Consider the following 20842-nt stretch of genomic DNA (forward strand, 5'->3'; position numbering starts at 1 on the left):
ATTATACATAATTTTCATCTCACACCCTGATGCTGGGGCCCAGCTCCTATCTAAGCTGGACCCCTGCTGAACAGTTGTCCTTTCAGAAGGGCCTCCTCTCTCAAGGAGTTGATTCTCCTTAGTGTTTTGCTGGGGTCACTGAGAGTCAGTTACCTCCCAGAGCATCCCATACGAGGAGCCCATGTATAGGTTCACCTCAGGGACTTTAAAGAAGGTTCCAAGCTCTATTGCTTTTCTTAAAATGTTTATTTATTTAGGGGCGCCTGGGTGGCGCAGTCGGTTAGGCGTCCGACTTCAGCCAGGTCACGATCTCGCGGTCCGTGAGTTCGAGCCCCGCGTCAGGCTCTGGGCTGATGGCTCGGAGCCTGGAGCCTGTTTCGGATTCTGTGTCTCCCTCTCTCTGCCCCTCCCCTGTTCATGCTCTGTCTCTCTCTGTCTCAAAAATAAATAAACGTTGAAAAAAAAAATTTTAAAAATGTTTATTTATTTATTTAAACATTGATTTACTTATTTTAACGTTTATTTATTTTTGAGAGACAGAGCGTGAGCAGAAGAGGGGCAGAGAGAGAAAGAGACACAGAATCCGAAGCAGGCTCCAGGCTCTGAGATGTCAGCACAGGGCCCAACACGGGGCTTGGACTCACGGACCATGACATCATGATCTGAGCCGAAGTCTGATGCTTAACTGACTGAGCCACCCAGGCACCCCCAGCCCTATTGCTTCTAAAATCAAAGTGGTTCTCCCCATCGTGTGCACATTTACTATGGCAGATTTCTTCTCCCCTCCTCTGGAAAAAAGTGCTGTTAAACTGATTTGACTTCTTAACAATTAACAGTGTCCTAGAACAGAGGAACTGCTACAGCGGATGGTTTGTGGCGGACTTTCCCCATGGTCTTGCACAGAGCTGGGCTGTTTGGAAAAGTATGCCAGTTAGGCAGTGCAGGAGCCGCGTGGGAAATAAATGGGTCTGGGGGAGCATGTAGACTGGGGGTAATGAATGATGAGAGGCTGAGCCAACAACTTCACTGGGATGAATCCTGCTGCACATGGAATGAAGAACCTTTCTTCCCAGAGAAAGCAACCATAGCCTTTGTTTTACAAAACCGCAGCTACAGATTTCTGTCCCAGGTTTGGTTTCTGACTGACCCTGGGGCAGGTTTGCTTACTAGCATCACAGATGCTTTGCTTTTCTCCCCCAGGAATTAGTTCTTCAGATTCCTGAGTCTCCTACAGAGGTGCCTGTGGCTTCGTTCGGGTTGTGCCTATGGTTCCTGCTCATCGCCCTAAGTGGCCTTCCCCACCCCACGCGTTACCCTGTGCAACAAGTGCCTGCCTCCAGCAGGAGCGCGCTGCACCCCCGGCATCAGTAGGGTCGCGCTGACGCCAGCCCAGACTGGCCCCCTCACTCAGTGACCCGCATTACCGTCAACTCTGGGTGTCATCTTGACGGCACTATCTGCAGGTACATAGGAGTCAGGTGACCAGTGTGTTTAAGAATGGCAGCTCTTAAGGGCGCCTGGGTGGCTCAGTCGGTTGAGCGTCCAGCTTCAGCTTCGGTCATGATCTTGTGGTTCGTGGGTTCGAGCTCCTCATGACAACTGTGCTCTCAGCTCGGAGCCTGGAGCCTGCTTCGGATTCTGTGTCTCCCTCTCTCTGCCCCTCCCCTGCTCACGCTCTCTCTCTCTGTCTCTCTCAAAAATAAATAAAAACATTTAAAAAGAAGAAGAAGAAGAAGAAGAAGAATGGCAGCACTTCCAAATTCTTATTCTGCTTTCCCAGCTGCCCTGTCAGATCCTCACCACTGCGACCCTCTGGGGTTTTGTAGGTGGGGCACCTCCATCCCTCTGACAGACCTTTGCCTCTGCTACTCTCTGAAGGGAGGTGGTGTTTGCCACAAGGGCCTGGGAGACCAGCAGGGAGGTCCAGAGGTGGGGGGGGGGATGCCCCTGAGAGCTGCCCTAATGTTTGTGAGCCAGGAAACCACCGTGCTGCTTCAACCGCGACAGGTGCCCCCGACACAGGCAGAAGAGCCACGTCTCCTCTCTTTTCTCGTCTCTCTTTCCGCCTCCCACCCCCACTCCCCCGCAGAGCTTACAGACCTGTCATTAATTCGATTTGATCCACATTACCCTGATCCTGCCTTCCATCCATTTTCCGTTGTTTGGTGTTTTTCTCTCTAATATTTGTTTCATTAGTCAACCAGCACTGGAATCGTATTGGGTTGGCAGCACAGTCCAGGGGGAGGACCATCTGTCTGGTTTGGGTTTTATTTTGAGGGATTCCTGGGGGGGAAGTGTGTTCCTCCCCACAGGATAAATGGACCTGTATTTTTTCCTGTGTGTCTCATAGGCAGTATTCCCTGACCATTTTTCAGAAGTGGTTGGCCCTGTGAAAAAGCAACCAGAAGGCCTCGTACAAACTGTCACCTGCAGTGTTTATTCCAGAACACTATTCATTGTAAGACTCCACGTCAGCAGAATAGCACCCCTTCCCAGGTGCCAGCAGCATGTCCAGGCCAGTCTCCAGCCAGCCAGCATCAGTGAGCAGAAAGAGATGGGTGTATGGTGCGGCCAACAGGGCACGGCCTGGGAATGAGCCAGTAGCCGCTCCTGGTGCTGCACCACTGGGTCATAACAGACCCATGCACATCCCTCTTTCGTTCCTCCTGGGACTCAGGTACCTCACCTTCCCTTTGGTTTATACTTTAGTTCCAAGCACAAAACAATGAAGCTATCATGGCTTAGGGAGTTTCCTGTGTCTGGTGGTAGCCCTTGACAAATGTTATGTAAGTTAACCTGGTCCCATAGCGCCTAGGCCACACATAGGGGAAAAAAAAATCACACAGCCACAGTTTAGGAGTGCGGCTTTAGTTTTCAGATGCAAAGAGTAGTAGGGGAGGCCTTACCGTTGTTTTATTTTTTGATTTTTGGCTTAGTTTATGATGGCCAGAGAACATTAGCTATCAGTTACCCATTTTATAACTTAGCGATATTTCCTTTGTAACTAGTTAGCATGTGACCATTTTTTAAAAATGTTTCCTAGGTGATTAGAAGATTTATTTAATCTCTCTTTTGTGTGCAAGGTTCCACATATTTATTATTTTGTTGTTCAGATCTTGTGTATCCTTGCCATTTTTGTCCTTTTGGTCTGTAATTTCTGAGAAAGGGGTTTTAAGTCTCCTATGATGGTTGTAAGTGTGTCAGTCTCTCCTGGAACTTGGACGGCTTTTGATCAACAGTATTGAGGCTTCACTGTTGGATACCTGTAGGTTTATGACACATGGCTTTTTTGTGGTGGAATCTTCATCCTATTAACTTTTCCCTTAAGTCCAATTGTATCTGATTAACTCTCCTACCCAGTTTTCTTTTGGTCAATATGTATTTACCTTATCTCTCCAGTCTTTTATTTTCAACTTTTCTTTGTCATCTTGTCTTGGACAGCTCTCTTGTAAACAGCATATAGCTAGCTTTTGTAAAAGTCCAATCTGATAGTGTCTTTTAATAGGTGAGTTTTATCCATTTACGTTTATTGTGATTACTTTATATATTTGGACTTATTTCTATCTTTTGAGTTTCTGATTGCCTTGATTTTTGTTTGCTTATTTGTTCTCTTTACCTGTCCTCCATTAAGTTGACAAAGTTTTCTTAACCTTCTCTCCATTTTTCATTTGCTAGTTTGACCACAATAGATTTTATTTCTACATCTATCTATATATAAATCTATTTTTTAATCTTATTTGGCGATTGCCATTAAGTTTTTAATATGCATACTAAACAGTAATTTGTCTTCCAAGAAAGGCTATGGTTTTCCAGGATTTCTGTGTCCTCAAGCAGCACAAACACTTTTGCACACTTTTCTCTTAAGTCAACTGGTAATGACAATAAAGAGTTGAAATCATGGCCCACAACGTTGCCATGCATTCTCAGCCTACTGACTCACAGGGGGATTAGAGGTACCCCGATTGATTTGTAAAGCATGAATTTTTTGCTAATTCACTCTGTTTTACACCCTGGGGTGTTTTTGGACATCTGTCAAGTTCAGAGTGACATGTTCATTTCCAGTTTGTAAAAATCTATCTCAAAAACAAATTCTTTTAAATTGTAGTTTAACTATTTTTGTACAAATCCCTCTAAAATCTCAAAAAAAAAAAAAAAGAAAAGAAAAAGGAGGAAAAGAAAAGAAAGAAAGAATCTGTCTCTCAAGTTCCTGAAAATGTTCTGAAGTGGCATTGGATAAAAGAGAATGCAGAATCCCATGCTCTACTGCTACGGCCTGTTCCCATAAATCCTGTTCGTCATGTGTAATGATTTTCAGTGAGAAAATGAAGGGGCTTCTCCCTGCTGACACCTGCTTACTTATCCCTTGATTCTCGAACTTTAATGTGCATATGAATCCCCCAGGGGTTTGCAAAATGCTAAATTGCTAAAATGCAGATTCTGGATTCAAGTATGTCTATATTTCTGATATGCCTCCGGGTAATATGCTGGTGCTTTTGGCACACAGACCACATTGGAGTAACAAGTGCTTGGAGAATAAAATTTAGCTAGGAAGATAGGGGCCTCAGCCCTCGGTCAGGGTTCCATGATACCTCACAGAACGGCAGATAGCAGAAGAAATACTCTCTTTGGAGTGGTTTGGGATTCAGGATCATTCGAATTTGGAAAGTCTCCTTATGGCTTTAAGGTCTGGCAGAGCCCAGAATGAACGCTCATTCTGCGCACTGTGAGTCCCTCTTGCCTCTGTCGGCTCTGCCTTCCCTCTGGAGGTCGGCACAGCACATGCTTCAAGTCTCAGGCCTGTCACTGTGTCATGTAGATGTGACACCATGAGTCAGTGCCCAAGAAGGAGCCTGCCTGGGGCCAGGGGCAGGTTTCCTGGTAATTTATGTTTAAGACAAGCTTTTAATAGAGATACACTTTTAAATAGTAACCAGGAAAAAGATTCTCTCTTCTTAACGGGTAGCCATTTATAGGACTCAGCTGTTGAGGCTCAAGGGTAGCATTAGGCTTAAGTTTAATCTTCTGTATATACCATAATTTACAGCACCGAGTAAAGCATTGTACGTACAACCATTTCAGTCATTTGCTGTGATAAATAGCTATTGCTCTTGGCGGAACAGAAACACCATCTCTGCTTTCCATTTATGAATATTGAATGGTCTCGGGCAGGCGTTCGCTATAAGTTTTTAAAGGGGAAATCCCCACTGATCGCAACTCCTCACTAGCCCAAGTACAATTTCCCTGCTCTGTGCACCAGTCAGCCCTCAATCCACATGTGTCCTGGTGAATCCTGCACAGAGCACTTCGGACAATTCCGAGTTCTCATCCTACCGATTTGTACCACATGCCTCGGGTTGTTTGGTAGAAGATTTAGCTGGTGGCAGGAAGCCACTGACAGGACTCAGGGAAATATCTTAAAGGTGATAATCTGATGCCGGAAAAATAGAAGGGATGTGATTCTGTCGGATTCCTGACAGTGAGAAGGTGGTGTCAGCTAGGGAAATTGCAGCTAATGGGGGCAAAGGGGTGGGGGGGTGCTGGGGGAATGTTAAGACGATAAATCTCTAGGGATCTACTCTTTAGGAACTCAGAGACACACATGCCTCCCTCCAGACTTCCTTATTCCCTGCCCTCTGGGAGGAGGCAAAATGAATACTCAAGTATGACACTTGGTAAAGTGAACAGCTTGTCTTGGGAAGTCCCCTGGGTCTGAGTCGGCTGGTCACCATAGAGTCAGGCTTCCAGAAACTACCCCCTGAGCCCCTTTCCTTCCCCCATGGGAATTTTCTGCATTAGGGATTAAAATCCTTAGAGTGGGATTCCTTGATTTGTCTCACGGTTATGAGTACCCAATATGTGTCAAGCTTTACATTGAATGGTGAGACAGGACTCAGAGGAGAACATAAGGAGGAGGGCGAACAAGGAGAAGAGCACCCCTTGGCCTCCTTTTGAGTGATGTCACATAGACCGCCTTCTGTGGCCACTCCAAATGCCACTTATCAGCAGCATCTCTCTAAGATGTTTCCTTTGAATACAGAGATTAGAGGCTTCTGTTCTCACTCCGGCCTTTTGAGGGTGATCGTATATCTATAGAAATATCTTCGATTTCTACGGCATCTTGCCCTTTACGAAGCACTCACTAGTAGCTTGTTCATTTTCACCATGATAACGACTGATAGAGGCTGGCTTCCCAGATTTGGAAGCTCAGAGAAGTTCGGCGACTTTCCTAGGGTCGCTGACGGATAGGGGCAGAGCTGGGATTAGTACTCAGGACTCCTGAATGTGAGCTCAGTGCATTCTCCATGAACAGAGACCCCGGGGCGGGGGGGAGGGGTAAATGCACAGCAGCAGCAAAATATTGGAGGCAGGTGTACTTTTATGCAACTTCTAACCTTTACCGTCTCTAATCCCAGACCTAGAGGCAACCAGCACATCGTCCGGCTTTGTCGTGTCTGCCTCACATGGGGTCCAAGCTTTCTGTAATAACCATTTGAAACACAGTCTTACCAGTTCTGATTCTGAAGGAATAGTATTCAGTCGGCTTCTGGGTCATGATCCACCCTTTCATTTCCTGGCCAGCAGATTCCATCAGGACAAAGTTACGGTCATTTTAGCAGCCGCCGTAGGCGTTTGGTTGTGTTCTGCATGAGAATAAATCCGTTCAGCATTCTGATTAGTGACAACCAGTGCTGAGAGAATTGTGCGGGCCAGAAACTCCAAGTATGTGTTTCATGCGTGTAAACCTACTAATGAGAATGGGGTTTGGCAGAAAGCTGAGCATTGACGTTCCTGCCACCAGAGCTTAGAGTTGCTTGTTAGTATTCTGAGAGCTGGATTATAGACGCAGATACAATACAATTTGATCTCGATAACATCTCTCATTCCCAGGCCTCAGATAAGTCTGTTAAACAGGAAGATGGGAGGAAGCAATCTGGAAAGAGAATTGTATATAAGTGGCTCAAGAGACCTGGCAATTTAGGACTCCTTTGCAACCTTGCTGTGACCTCCCGCCTCTCTTTGCCCCTCTGTGGAATGGCCATGGTGGTTCTGCTCCATGGTTATTCTTAGAAATGAATAACTTGAACACGCCTTGGCATGTGACTTGTGCTATAAATATGCCTTGCTGCCATGTGGAAAAAGGAGTTTTTAGCTGAAATGCATGATGAGGCGAGGCAGGGAACGTCAGTCCCTGGCAGCAGGCGCCTTGCCCGAGACAGGAGAGGTATGAGGGAGAGGGCCAGGTGCTTGTCTGAGAGAGGAGAACACAGAGACCATCTCTGAAGCAGTCTGGGGCAACATGGTGGAATGTTCAAAACCAACACGCACAAAATAAACGTTGGAACGTCTGGCCTGAATTTAGCAACAAATAAGGAACTGGAGATGAGCCTCTGTCTCTTCACATTGCAGGCTCTGGGCTCCAGCTCCGGCTGTCCGCTGACTTCTAGAGGGTTGGGCCTGGGGCAGGAGGAGGACCTAGGCAAATCAGTGCCCATGTGGTGAGGTTCAGCTGCTATATTTGAAAGAGGACTGGATTAGGGAAGCACCACAGGGGTTAGGCACAAGCCAGACCCTGGAGCCAAGCTGCCTTGGTGTACTTATGGCTCTGCTCCCCATCAGCCCATCCCTCAAGCTCTCCATGCCTCAGTTTTCTCATCTACAAGATGAGGATGATATCGGTACCTGTCTTAGAGGTGGTCAGGAAGCTAAAATGAGTAAACACGAGTGTAACGCTGACAAGAGCGCCCGACATCTCTCTACATAAGCAGTGAGGGCTTCTCCAGCCCTGCAAACACCAGCCTATGGCGGAGAAGAAACACAAACTGGATTGGCTGAGGAAAGTTCACCTCCAGAGGACTGAGTGTGTTGGCCGTGGATTGCATGGTCATTCCCAGAGAGGCAGCATCGGCTGGAAAGAAGAAGAGTCACAGCCAGACGAGAGCCAGCGTTGGCTGGACCACCAGCTGTATCCACAAAAGCAGATTCCAGTGGCCGGCATCCTAGAAATTTTTGTCCGTTTATCTCACACAAGTCTGTCTTTCCCAGCGTCATTTACTGATACTGTATCTCTGCTCTGGAATCCTACAGAATCCTTCCCCTGTTATCTGTCTGCCTCAACATGGGAAAAATCCCTCTCATCTGGAATTCCTGTCTAACGCCTGCCATCCTGCCTCACTGCAGTGTGTGGGCAGGACCGCTCTCTGTTGCACATGCTTCAGAATGACTGGATTTCAGGCTTTCAGAGCAAGTGTCTTTAAATCCACCGGTGAAAGGAGACAGCAGTCATCTGCTGGCTGGTGTTTGCCAAAATGTGGCCTTATGACGGGATGGAGTGATGGCTCCTGGCATGAGAACCGGTTCCCCCTGGGCATACACCCAGCCTGAACAGCTCCTTTAAAACCAGAAGCAATTTGTCATCTTTTGATTCTCTTCCAGCACTGTCCCTGTCACAGGTAGATAAATGAGGCGGCATATGGGTGTCCAAACGCGGGAACGTCTAATCCCCGCGGTTTCCCGCAGAGCCGTCACTCCACGAGGGTGGAGAGCACAGTGGGGTGGTCCCTGGCTCCGGGATTGTCACCACGAGCAAATTTTTTCATCGGGTGTCCCATTTATATGCATGAAATGCTTTCTCAGAATCTCCCAGCCACCGGTGTGCCACTGATAGGTGCGTTTCTCATTTCAGAATCCTGAAATGAATCATACATTTGTGAGCTCACCTTCTTATGTCTCTAGCTCCACAGAATGCCACCAATCAAATCGGTGTCTCGGCAGAAGCCAGCAAGCACCCCTGAATTAGAAATAGATAGGGGTTGGGCTCTGTGTTCTAAAAAGCCTTGATGACAGAAGGCCAGTGGGAAAGGCGGATGCATTTCAGGTCACCTCAAGTTGCATGCTCTGTATATGGCTTGAAAAATACCCTTCGACACGGCCCACGTGGACTTTCCATTTCCCTGGTGGTGTATAACTGAAGTCACCAGGTGATTTGCAAGGATGCAGTAAGCGGATGTGGCCTCCTGATGCCTCTCGCTTGCCAAAACGTGGGTGACCTGTGACGCCCGTGTAAATGAAGGATAGTCCTATGTGGCGGATGAACTCTGCTAGCCAGGGCAGGCCTGGTGCCCATGCCAGGGTCTGAGTGTGTTGTTGGTCCTGCCAGACAGCTTTGATGTCGTCTATGGTCATCAGTCACCCCCTTCACCCCCGTGGCTGCCGGATTAACTGGGCAGCTACAGTCACAAGAGCCCGGGCTTGGCTGGATTAACTCAAGTTCATTGCTAACCACAGGAAAATCATCTGCCCTGATAGTGTTGCAGTGAGTCATTGACCATCACTGGGGCACCCTGAGAAAAGAGCAAATGTGGAGCATTTTCTCAAAGCTGGATCTATTGAGCGTGCAGCAGATTTCTCGCAGGCCACCATAAAGGCTTTATGGCCAGCTCCTAATTATCTATGGTACTGAAGGAGAAATCCAGCATGACCTTTCACATTTAAAAATAAATCCCTCTATTGAACTTGACCCAGTGGTTTCATACTAGAAATCTATTAGGGGAGGGTGGTATTTCCCTTTATGTTTTCCCATTTAACCAGTAGTTTTAATGAGCAACAAAATGACCTAACGGGGCTGGGAGTACAGCACAGGAAGGTAATTGGCGTGAGGTTAAGGGATGGGTCCAGGCCTATTTCCTGCCTCGTTCGGCCTCTGTTCTTCTACTGACTGCGTTTGTTTGCTGCATCTACTTTATAAGGTCAGGAGAAGATCAAATGTAGAAATATCCCCAAGCCTAGCCAGAGGAAGCACACAGAACATCTTAGCTGTTATGACTTATGTAGATTTACAGAAACTCTTACTTCATCAAGAGGACGAAACGACAGATGAGTTTGTTTATAAAAGACAGGTGCGAATCTAAGTGAATCTTTAAGGTAATTCTGTATTTCATTCATGGCGAAATCACATCATCTTTTTTTTTTTTTTTTAAGCTTAAAAGGCTGAGCCAGCTGTGCATGATATATTAAATACACACATTTACTTACTTCGGAAAAGTTACGATTTTGAGAGTATGATCATTCCTTGGGGGGGGGAGGCGGCAGGGACGATTTTCGTATACCTCTTGTCCATTGAAAAGAGTTACATGGGGGCGCCTGGGTGGCGCAGTCGGTTAAGCGTCCGACTTCAGCCAGGTCACGATCTCGCGGTCCGTGAGTTCGAGCCCCGCGTCGGGCTCTGGGCTGATGGCTCAGAGCCTGGAGCCTGTTTCGGATTCTGTGTCTCCCTCTCTCTCTGCCCCTCCCCCGTTCATGCTCTGTCTCTCTGTCCCAAAAATAAATAAATGTTGAAAAAAAAAATTTTTTTTAAATAAAAAATAAAAAAAATAAATAAAAAAAAGAAAAGAGTTACATGTAAAGAATGATTTCCATTCCTTGGATTGGTGTCTTCAAATTCCTGCTTTCTTTTCAAGTGTGGTCATATAGCAAGAGAAGGGAAGACTGTGAGCTGCTTAAAGAAGGAGTTCCTTATAAATCCTCTTTGTTGTCCCAGAGTGTCTGGCAAATAGTCACTCAGTCAATGTCTTATGAATGAAGGAATCAATAATTTAGATATTTAATCCTTTATGTCAGTGATACTCAACCTTGAGCCATGCATCAGAATTGTTCCGGGGCTTGTTAAAACACAGACTGCTGGGCCTCTCCCTCAGAGTTTCTGATTCGATGGATCTGGAGTGGGACCTGGGAATGTGCATTTTCACAAAGCCTCTGGATGATGCTGATGCTGTTGGCCCGGGGCTGTACTTTCACCTGTTTCAAGACTTCCAAGAGACTAACATCTGTAGTTGTCTGACCTCGCCCTGGGTAACTAAAATAGATTTTGTAAAAATTACCAGGATTTGATCAGATAGAAAAGCAACCTTTTAATTGAAAACTACATTTTGGGGGCGCCTGGGTGGCTCAGTTGGTTAAGTGTCCGACTTCAGCTCAGGTCATGATCTTGCGGTTCCTGAGTTCGAGGCTGGCATCCTGAGTTCGAGCTCTGTACTGACAGCTCAGAGCCTGGAGCCCGCTTTAGATTCTGTGTCTCCCTTGCTCTCTGCCCCTTCCCTGCCCACGTGCACTCCGTCTCTCGCTCTCAACAATAAATAAACATTAAAAGGAAAAGAAAGAAAAAGAAAACTACATTTTGCTCCTTGTATAATTATGAGAGATGTGAGAATCAGATCACCACCTTCTTCTTAATTGTGGTCTCTGCTGGCAGGATGCACCCACTCCAGGAGGGTGGGAGAGGGTGGTACTCTTGCAACACTTAAGCCAGATTGTACCTCCATCCACTTTGGGAATCTCTACTTAGTGTCAGAGGTGCTTAACTGCAAAGCTGAAACGAGACATGATCTTTTCCAGAAACTGCAGATGAGCAAAAAGGGTACAGGAGATGAGCATATGATACAAAAGGGAACAAGTTCCTTGCGAAGTCTTTTCATGCTGGCTGTCGGCCTGACTGAAGTCATTAGGCCCACGGGATTCAGAAACACAGAGGGAGTTTCATGGGCTGAGGAAGGCTGCTTTCTGCAAAAAAGTTGTGCTAAGTCCAGATGTTACTTTGGACGGCAGGCAAAGAGCTAGGCTTCCCAAACCCAGGCCACTGGGAAGCTCCCCCACTCCCTGCAGCCATGCATCCCCCCTCTTTTCAGGAAAGAGTCCTTGAGACTGTGAGGACCCTCAGTAGAGGCCAGGGACAGGTCAGTAGAGGGTGCCCCAGGGATACAAGACTCCCTGAACAAAGAGAAGAGATCAAAATGGAACCTAAGAAGGCAATTGAAGGGTAAGAGGGGCTAAGACCTTCCTCCGAAGAGAATGCAGAAGTAACCTATTGCTATGTAACAAATGACCCCAACATCCAGCAGCTTAAAACCACAAGTATGTCTTGTCTTACACAGTTTCCGCAGTTTCCGTGGGTCATGGACCTGGAGTGGTGTAGCTGGGTGGTTCTGGCTCAGGGACTCTCACGAGGTTGCGGTCAAACTGTCATCTGTGAGCCGCTGTTATCTGAAGGCTTGGCTGGGGCCGAAGCTTGTCTCTACCAAGATGGCGCCCTCACCTGGCCGTAGTAGGCCTCTCCACAGGGCTGCTCGCCACCTAGCAATTAACTTCCCCCAGAGCCAACAACCTGAGAGCGAGGAAGTCAGAATGCTGAAACAAGTCCCTCCAGCTGGCCCCCACTCAAGGGGAAGGGAATGAGGCATCACCTCTTGAAGGAGGCATGCCGCCACAGAGCACGTTCCTTTCATCCTCCTCTTGCCAGGCCCAGAAAAGCACAAGAATAACTGATACGGGACCTTTTGGGAAAGGATGACAGGAGCTTTAAAAAGGACTCCGAAGGGCGCTGTGGCAAATTTGCCTGATCGGACTGAGGAGAGGTGGTTGTGGAGAGGAAGGGGCACTGGAAGCTCTGTGGGCTTTGAGCCCACTCTCCTGTAGGGGTCTCTTCAGGCCCAGGACTACTTTGCTTACAAGGGACTGAAGTCACCTGTGAGTCCCAAGGCTCAGGTTTGGTTCCAGAGAAGAGGAAGCAGGGGCTCCTGCTGGAGAAGGAGCCATTGACAGCAATGGCATCGTCTAGGTCGTCTGGCCTGCCCGGGTCCCCCTAAGCAAAGAAGAGCAATTCCAGGCAGATGCGGTGTCCTGCAATAAAGGGGAGCTTCTGGGCTGTGCCTTCCAGGAAAGATAAATAGGGGGTAGGGCATGTTAGGAAGCAGGAGAGGGGAGCCCCACTCTTTTTTATTAAATCGACCCCAGTTGGGATGATGGCTCAGTACCGCTAGGCACAGCAGCAGTCGACCCCTCGTGGCTTTGGCTCCTGGGTCCCACACAGAGACCACACATGGGGGTACATGTTTATTTTGGCCACCCGGGCTGCGTGAATGGATCCTGTTTAGCAGTCTTAAGCTGCAGAACCGTTGGTGGTCATATTGTACTGTGTCTGTTCTTATCTCCCCTATCATCCCCAGGGAATAAGCTAATCAAACCTGCTGATGATTTTACACCAAGAAGGAGATAGCTAATAACTTGGATGACAAGTATTAGAATACAATGTGATGTGGATAAATTGGGCCCATGTATTAAGGGCTATAAAATGAGATTCCATCAAGGCATGAATAATGGTGCCTGTGGAAAGGATTAATCAAATACCCCATTAAAAGGTATGGGAATTCTGGTCAGACAGCCCCGGTTTAATTACACTCCGGCCCCCACCCCGCCCTCTCACTCGGTTCCCTCTGAAACTGCTTTCTGCTACGAGGAATGTGGGAAAGAGTTTAGAGGAAATTATAGAAAAATTGAGACATGCGTTTTGATAGAACAAGATCATGAAGACAGATTTAAGCAACCAGTGTTTAATTTAGGAAAAAGAGATAAGGCAATTGGCGTGAGTAATCGTTTACAAATGTAATTTCCAAAGGAGCCCTGTTGATACCATTCAGCAAATGCCAACAAAGCATTTACTTTCCAAAGGGAGAAAGCAAGACAACAAGACAAATGGAGGCATCTCCAGAAATGGACCAGAGAGCAGCCAAGCCATAGAGAAGAATCAGATGTGAGAATGGGCAGTGCGGAAGGTAGACACAACATCTGAAAGCTCTTGGAGGACTGGCATTGTCTGGAGAAGGCTTCTTGGAAGAGGAGACTCCAGCAGAGCCCCGCAGTATGGACAAGCTCCCATGTACTGCAAATTCGTGAGCACACTCTGGTGACAGAGTTTAGGGAGAAAACGGGCTTGAGCGGAGCAGAGGGCAGCTGTGGGATTCTTCTCTCCATTTCCACCACCACCACCCTGGTCCAAGCTGCCATCACTTCTCACCTGGAAAAGTACAAAAGCGTTTCAGCTGTTTTCCCTGCTTCCACTCTTGCTCCCCTATAGTCCAGTCCACGCACAAAAGTCAGAATCAAAAAGTAAAGTTAATCATATTCTCTTGACTTACGGCTTCCCATTGCTTTTAAGCTAAAAGTAAATGATTATCGTGGCTATAAAGTTTTGCATGGTCTGAACCACATCCTCTGCTAGGCCCCCTTTCACTCTATATGCCAATCAAGCTGACCTTCAGCATGTCAGCACACATTGGGTCCTGCTGCCACTGGGCCTTTGCGCATGCTTTTCCTCCTCTGTATGATTTTTTTTCTTCCCATCTTCTTGAAGCTAACTCTGACTCATTCTTCAGAATGCATCTTAATGATTACTTCCTCCTGGAAGAGTTGTCTGGTTTTCATAGCTAAGTCAGCACTCTCTTCTACCTCAAAAACAAATGTTCATTGTGTGACCATATGATTAATATTTATCTCCCCCACCAGGCCCCATACTGTGAGAGGGAAGGGACCCAGTCTTTGCATCCCCCAGAGCCTAGCACAGTCTCAATAAGTATATATTGACTGGATCATGACATTTAATTAGGAACAGTGTGACTAGTGGAGAAATTATGTTTGACCAGTATGTAGGAGAGTGCCATTGTGAATTCTTACTGGGATGAAAACCGGAATTCATGTTCAGACTCTGCCACCTGCTGGTCGTGCTGTTGTAAATAAATCACAGGTCTTCTCAGGGCCTGTTTCCTCATCTCTAACATGGGGGTACCAACAGCCACCTCACATGGTTGTGATGAGAAATTAATGAAATAATACTTATAAGCATTTTTTTAACTGTGAAAGCAGATTTAAATAGACTTTGTCATTTTTTCCAGTGTTTGTCACTATTGGATTGATGGAGGGATGGTTGGAAGGATGGAAGGATGGATGGACAAACGGATGAATGGATGGAAGTTTGGAGGGATGGATAGAAGGAAGGAAGGAAGGAAGGAAGGAAGGAAGGAAGGAAGGAAGGAAGGACAAATGGATGGATGGCCAAACAGATGCATGGATGGAAGGATGGATGGACAGACAGATGGTTGGATGAACAAATGGCTAGATGAACAGTTAGGGAGCCACTGTGAGAGCCATGAGGGGAACCAGGCACATGAGTAGCATGATGAAAGCCAAAAGAGGAGGAAATTTCAAGAAGTAGGAGGAGGCTTGTTGATGGACCACAACATCACATAGAGCAGAACAGGCCAGGAGAATGAGGTGGGGGGGGGGGGGGGCATGGATCTTTTTAACTCAGACAGAAGGAAGTCATTGGTGACCTCAGGACAGGTCCTCCTCAGCCTTTTCATATTGTCTGTGCTTTCAATGACATGCCTTAATTGTAACTTAATCACATTACTGATTTTTATCTTTTTGGGGAAAATCAAATTGATTTGCACATGCAACAAAATTGGTGAGATTACTCCAGCTGCTGCCAGCAGGTGCTGACAAGTACAGAAGTGAATGTCAGAGCATAAGAAAATACACTAAACATTTATTTTAATAAGCCCTAGTAAACCTTAGTTATTTATTAAATTGCCATGGATAATTAGGTTTCGGTTTCCAGGGTTCTTTCATTTTTAACTCCCTGTGTTCCAGTAGGAGGAACAGGGCTGGATGTGTGGGCAGGAACCTGTGTGAGATCCATCCAAGGGCAGTTTCACTGCTGTCAGCTTTTTGGGGTCTCTTTGATTACGTCTCACTTTCTACCACGACCATCCACACAGGGCAAGTCATTCTAACACACACACACACACACGCACACATACACACATGCACGCACACTAGCTGAGCACGTGGTGCTTTGGAGTGGCTGCTCCTCCAACATGGCGGCTTAGGCCTCACCCTGCCAGGCCCTGATCCAGCCAGTCTGTCTGTGTGCGGGCCCTGGGAGGGAGCAGCCCAGGCTGAACCTGAGCCCCACACTTACCATCTTAGGGCTGACTCTCGATAAGTTAAGAAACATGACGAGGGACGCCTGGCTGGCTCAGTTAGAAGAACATGCGACCCTTGATCTCATGAGTTCGAGCCCACATTGGGTGTAGAGATTACTAAAGAAAGACGTGAGGAGTACATGAAAGTCCAATGGCTACTTCCACATTCCTCTTCACCTCCGACCCCCATGCTCCAAACCTGGCTGACAAAGTTCAGAACAAACTAGAAGAAAAAGCCACCGATTATTTCATTTCCATGTAGTAGTTGGTGGTGTGGAACATGGGTCTGTGGAGTAAGGAGGTGTTCTTTTTTTTTTTTTTTTTTTTAAATTTTTTTTTTCAACGTTTATTTATTTTTGCGACAGAGAGAGACAGAGCATGAACGGGGGAGGGGCAGAGAGAGAGGGAGACACAGAATCGGAAACAGGCTCCAGGCTCTGAGCCATCAGCCCAGAGCCCGACGCGGGGCTCGAACTCCCGGACCGCGAGATCGTGACCTGGCTGAAGTCGGACGCTTAACCGACTGCGCCACCCAGGCGCCCCAAGGAGGTGTTCTTCAAGAAAACTTTAAAATGGCTCAGGGAGGGTTTGGCAATCCCCTCTCTAGTGCCTGTTCAGCACAATGGCTCAAGAGCGTGTTGCCCATCTAAAGACGGGTCCGTGTATGTCTCTGCCTCTTCCCCACATATCCCAGATCCAGAACTTTCTGTGATTCAAACGTTTAGTCAGTAAAGTGGTTTTCTATGAACTGATGCACACAGTTTGCCCAGGAGAAAATGCCCAGGCCCTGGTCCATGTGTAAATGGCGCCGTCCCCAGAAGTCCCATTACATTCCAGCCTGGGAAAGGTGAGAGGTACTAAGCAGAGACCTCACACCCGCTTTCCGGTGTAGCCCCTCGTGGGGAAGCTGGGTGGTCAGTGGGGGAGGTGGGGCTGTTACAGACATGGCAGGACCCTCTCCCACGGCTGCATGGCCGGGGCAACAGAGCTGGAACCTGTGACCACTGATCTGTCCTCCCTCTGGCCCACCAGAGAATTAAACCCCAAAGCTCCTGAGTCCTTCTGATGTCCAAAAACGCGAGGGCAGAATCTCCCACCTCAGACAGAAGAACGTGGTGCTTTAGACCTGGGCCTGGAAATGGGCTCACAGCTCCGCCTCGCCTGGCTCCTGCCCTCTCCCGGCTGACATCTCCTGTATAGAAAATGTAGAAAATGCTTTCTCGGAGAGGAGGTGTGAAGATGAAATGCCATGATGCACATGACATGCTTACACTGAAGGTCAGACGCTGGGTGGCTCTTCAAGGCTGAAGTTGGGAAAATTAGGAAGAGAGGATCCCATGCTGGGTCTGGAGTAGTGGACAAGGACAAGAAAAGGGTTTGAGGAAGAGCTCTGTGGAAGTCCTAGTGCTTCAGAGATGGGCGCAGAGGAGCAGCCGGGAAGACCCGGGCTCAGACCCAGCAGGACAGTGTCACAGAGCCCGGGCAGGAAGGAGTGCCAAGGAGTATCAGATCTTTCAGAAAGTTGGCCTGGGAAGAAAAAAAGCTTTTGAATCGTATTTGCCTTTTCAGTGAAAGTGAATTCAAATTAATTTGGTTTTCGAATTTTTAACGCACCCATTGTCATCATTGTACCCTAGAGCGTTGTGAAAACTTACCAAATTGGAACTCAATTACCATCTACACTCTAAGAACAGGAACCCAATCTTGCAAGCAGATTTGAAAAACTCCTGGGTTGCCTGGGTGGCTCAGTCGGTAAAGCCTGTGACTCTTGATTTTGGCTCAGGTCATGATCTCACATTTTGTGACATCCAGCCCCACGCCGAGCTCTGTGCTGACAGAACCTGCTTGGCATCTCTCTCTCTCTCTCTCTCTCTCTCTCTCTCTCTCTCTCTGTCTCTCTGCCCACCCCCTCCCCCATTCACATACGTGCTCTTTCTTGCTCTCTCTTTCGTGCTGTATCTCAAAATAAATAAATAAACTTAAAAAAAAGAAAAGAAAAGAAAACTCCTGAGCCCGGGAAAGAAAACATTCTGTCTGTCGAATGTGCATTAAGTTCTCCCGATTCTCCCCGCTCCTTCCCGTTCCTGCATTCTCCCTACTGTTACCAGAGAGGAGGACACACCATCCTGATTTCCTTCACAAATAAAACCCCTGGGAGAACCAAGGAAAGAAATATGGACAGGGAATCAGAATGTGATCAGTTTGGGCCTCTGCTTAATTTCTTGTGTTCCCCTCTGATGTCTCTCAGGGGTCTTCCGTGGCTCTATACAGCAGTGATAAAGTTCTGAAGGTAGGGTGGGGAGCCTGTTGAGTTTGAAGGGTGCCTTGAGTTTTGAAGTTTTTCTTGTATCCATCAGTTTGGGAGCTTATTCTTTCTGTGCAAATCAAAACAGACCCCACATGTATTTGATTTAAAAAAATTTTTTTTAATGTTGATTCGTGTGTGTGTGTGAGAGAGAGAGAGAGAGAGAAACAGAGCATCTCTGGGGAGGAGCAGAGAGAGGAGACACAGAATCCTAAGCAGGCTCCAGGCTCTGAGCTGTCAGCACAGAGCTCAATATGGGGCTTGAACCCACGAACCACAAGATCATGACCTGAAGTCAGACATTTAACCAATTCAGCCACCCAGGCACCCTTAATTTTAAGTGTTAAAAAAGCCTCTCATCTCCTAGTACAACAACACTGCTCATTTCTATTGTCTATTTTGTGGGTCCCATAGCCCTGGAGTAAGCAATTTAAGGTCCTGGACTTGGGACATCTGGAGGTCACCATTAAGTGCATGAGCTCTTATTAAGTCAATATTTAATAAAGCCTTTGAAAATGGTAATGATTATGTTTGTGGGACGGTCTGCTGAGATTAGAGAAAGGAAAAACTTTGTAAGTGTAACTTTCCTTGCTCCAAACCATAAGTAAATGGCCAGATCTAATCTTCCCTTCATCCATCATTTATATTTATTATATTTGGGGAGTCTGGTTAGTGGTCTACATTCCTTGGGGTTTTGCTACATCCAGGATCCTATTATATAATCATCTTTGATAAAACTTAACAGTATACAACCCCAGGCCTTGAAGGATAGCGCGATGCCAAACCTCATTCCAAATGTGTTTCCTACTAAAGCAAACTATATTGAAAGGCATTAAAGAGAAGGATTCCCCAGTGACTTCCAATTGCAGAAAGAAAAAAAAAATGTCATAAATCACTAGTTCCACAGAAAGCTCCCCCATATCACATTCTCTTCCTATCTCATCACCATTCTTGTGGGAAAGTGAGTGTGGTGGGGTGTGCCCTCCTTAAGAACATGGCTTGCGTACAGGGTTTTTCTCAAGCAAGTGATCACTTGCTTTAAGGAGTGCAATTTGGGGCACCTGGGTGGCTCAGTCGATTGAGCGTCTGACCTCGGCTCACTGTTTGTGGGTTCAAGTGCCATGTTGGGCTCTGTGCTGACAGCTCAGAGCCTGGAGCCTACTTCAGATTCTGTGTCTCCCTCTTCTCTGTCCCTACCTCACTTAAGCGCGCGCGCTCTCTCTCTCTCTCTCTCTCTCTCTCAAAAATTAAAAGGAAAATTTAAGAATGAGTGCATTTGGACATGTTGGCATGTACCAAGGCAAAATCCAGATGGTAGAGAACGGCAGGTTAGGTGGTCTGAGTCTCCAACAGATAATTTGTAAGGAAAAGGCAGAGATGGAGAAGCTTAAAAGAAGCTTACAAGACATCTAAAATATGGGCAAGACTAACCTACAGTGGCTAAGGACATTGGGTGATGAAACCATAAGTAAACACAAGGAACTGAAGACTGGAAGTTAGGAGTGTGGTTGTTTTGTGGGGGGGAGGGGGGCTGCAGTTGGGACAGATGCGTGGAGGGGCTTCTGGGGTGGCCAGCAAAGTCCTCTCCCTTCATCTGGCGGGTGCTTCCTAGGGCGTTTGCCCGTTTGCATCAATCCCGGTGCGATCCATTTGTTTTGTATGGTTTTGAGTATCTATTTTACAATAGAAACTTCTATTTTAATGAGTCCACTCGGGGTTCATATTACCTATAGTCTTGCCGGAATTCAGCTTTGGCGGGGAGTTGTCTCTAACAAAATACGTCTTCGTTTTCTCAGTGGGAGGAAAATCGTAGATCCAGCTGGAAATTCCCCAGTGGGGTTGTCTGGCAGCTTGGTCAGAACTGTGGGCCTGGGGGTGGAGCTTTTCTGGGTTCTGGCTACTGAAATCATCTGCTCTTTCTTTTTTCCCTGCTTTTTGTTTATGTAGCTAATTTTCTAGTCAATTGCTTTTAGTGACGGAATAAGCACCTGCAAACCCACCTTCCCTAAACAAAAGCCAGGACCCTGATGACAGCATCCGCTCCTGCCCTTCCTCCTCCCTGATCTTTGGTAAACTTTAAAGGCCACAAAGGTTTGTTTAGGGGAACTCACCCCTGCCATGAGCCCCTACTTACTGCCCCTCGTTGTCCCTGGAAATGCCAGTCTGAAGCGACCACCCTTGTGGTGTGATTTTAGGTACATTTTAGGTGATTTGAGGGTGACCTCTGACATCTCTCCCTCCAGCAGGGGCATCATCCTTTACCTGGAGGCTTTCACCCCTGTTGAGTGTAGCTCCACCAGCGCCCCAAGCCCCTTACCATGAATAAACTAGGTGAGAGCTAGTTTCAATAGCGGGTAAGTCATGAAGAGTAGGATCCTGAAACCTGAGGTCGGGGCATAGTAAGGAAGACCCAAGGGGGGGTTGGTGAGAGTTTACCTTTTCTTCCTTTCCTTCTTCTCATTAGACCTGGCCTCAACATGTTGATATTTTTCGGCTAACTCTAGGATCCCACTAAAACACAACATTTGCCTCTGTCCCTGGGGCTGCATGAAGCTAGTTCTCCAGCTCTCTCGGTGCACAAGCCTGAGTCCAAATCAGTTTGGGAAGGAAGGGCAGGGACCTCATCTGGTTTTGGTCACCATTCAGTTCTCAACCCCTGGCACAGTGCTTGGCACGTAGCAGGTGTTCAGTAAACAAGATAAAATAATGTCTGAATAAACACGGG

The 20842-nt window shown here is 47.1% G+C and overlaps 1 protein-coding gene across 5 annotated transcripts in view; it reads left to right on the top strand.

Annotated features, from left to right (window-relative positions):
* ATXN7L1 (ataxin 7 like 1) overlaps positions 1-20842 on the top strand; it is a 249654-nt gene that overhangs the window by 98774 nt on the left and 130038 nt on the right. The window contains exon 4 of one of the 5 annotated variants that reach the window (XM_047096916.1): positions 13501-14166. The exons of the other annotated variants lie outside the window; for them this stretch is intronic. Within the exon in view, the coding sequence (XP_046952872.1) occupies positions 13501-13586 (86 nt within the window). The 3' untranslated portion in view covers positions 13587-14166. Of the gene's footprint in view, positions 1-13500; positions 14167-20842 lie in introns of those variants that run through there. 5 annotated transcript variants of the gene reach the window in all.

The sequence above is a fragment of the Lynx rufus genome, unplaced genomic scaffold (genome assembly GCF_022079265.1).
Source record: "Lynx rufus isolate CCGP_SWC_20201006 ecotype Redwood Valley unplaced genomic scaffold, mLynRuf1.p SCAF_4, whole genome shotgun sequence".
In the NCBI taxonomy this organism is placed as follows: domain Eukaryota; kingdom Metazoa; phylum Chordata; class Mammalia; order Carnivora; family Felidae; genus Lynx; species Lynx rufus.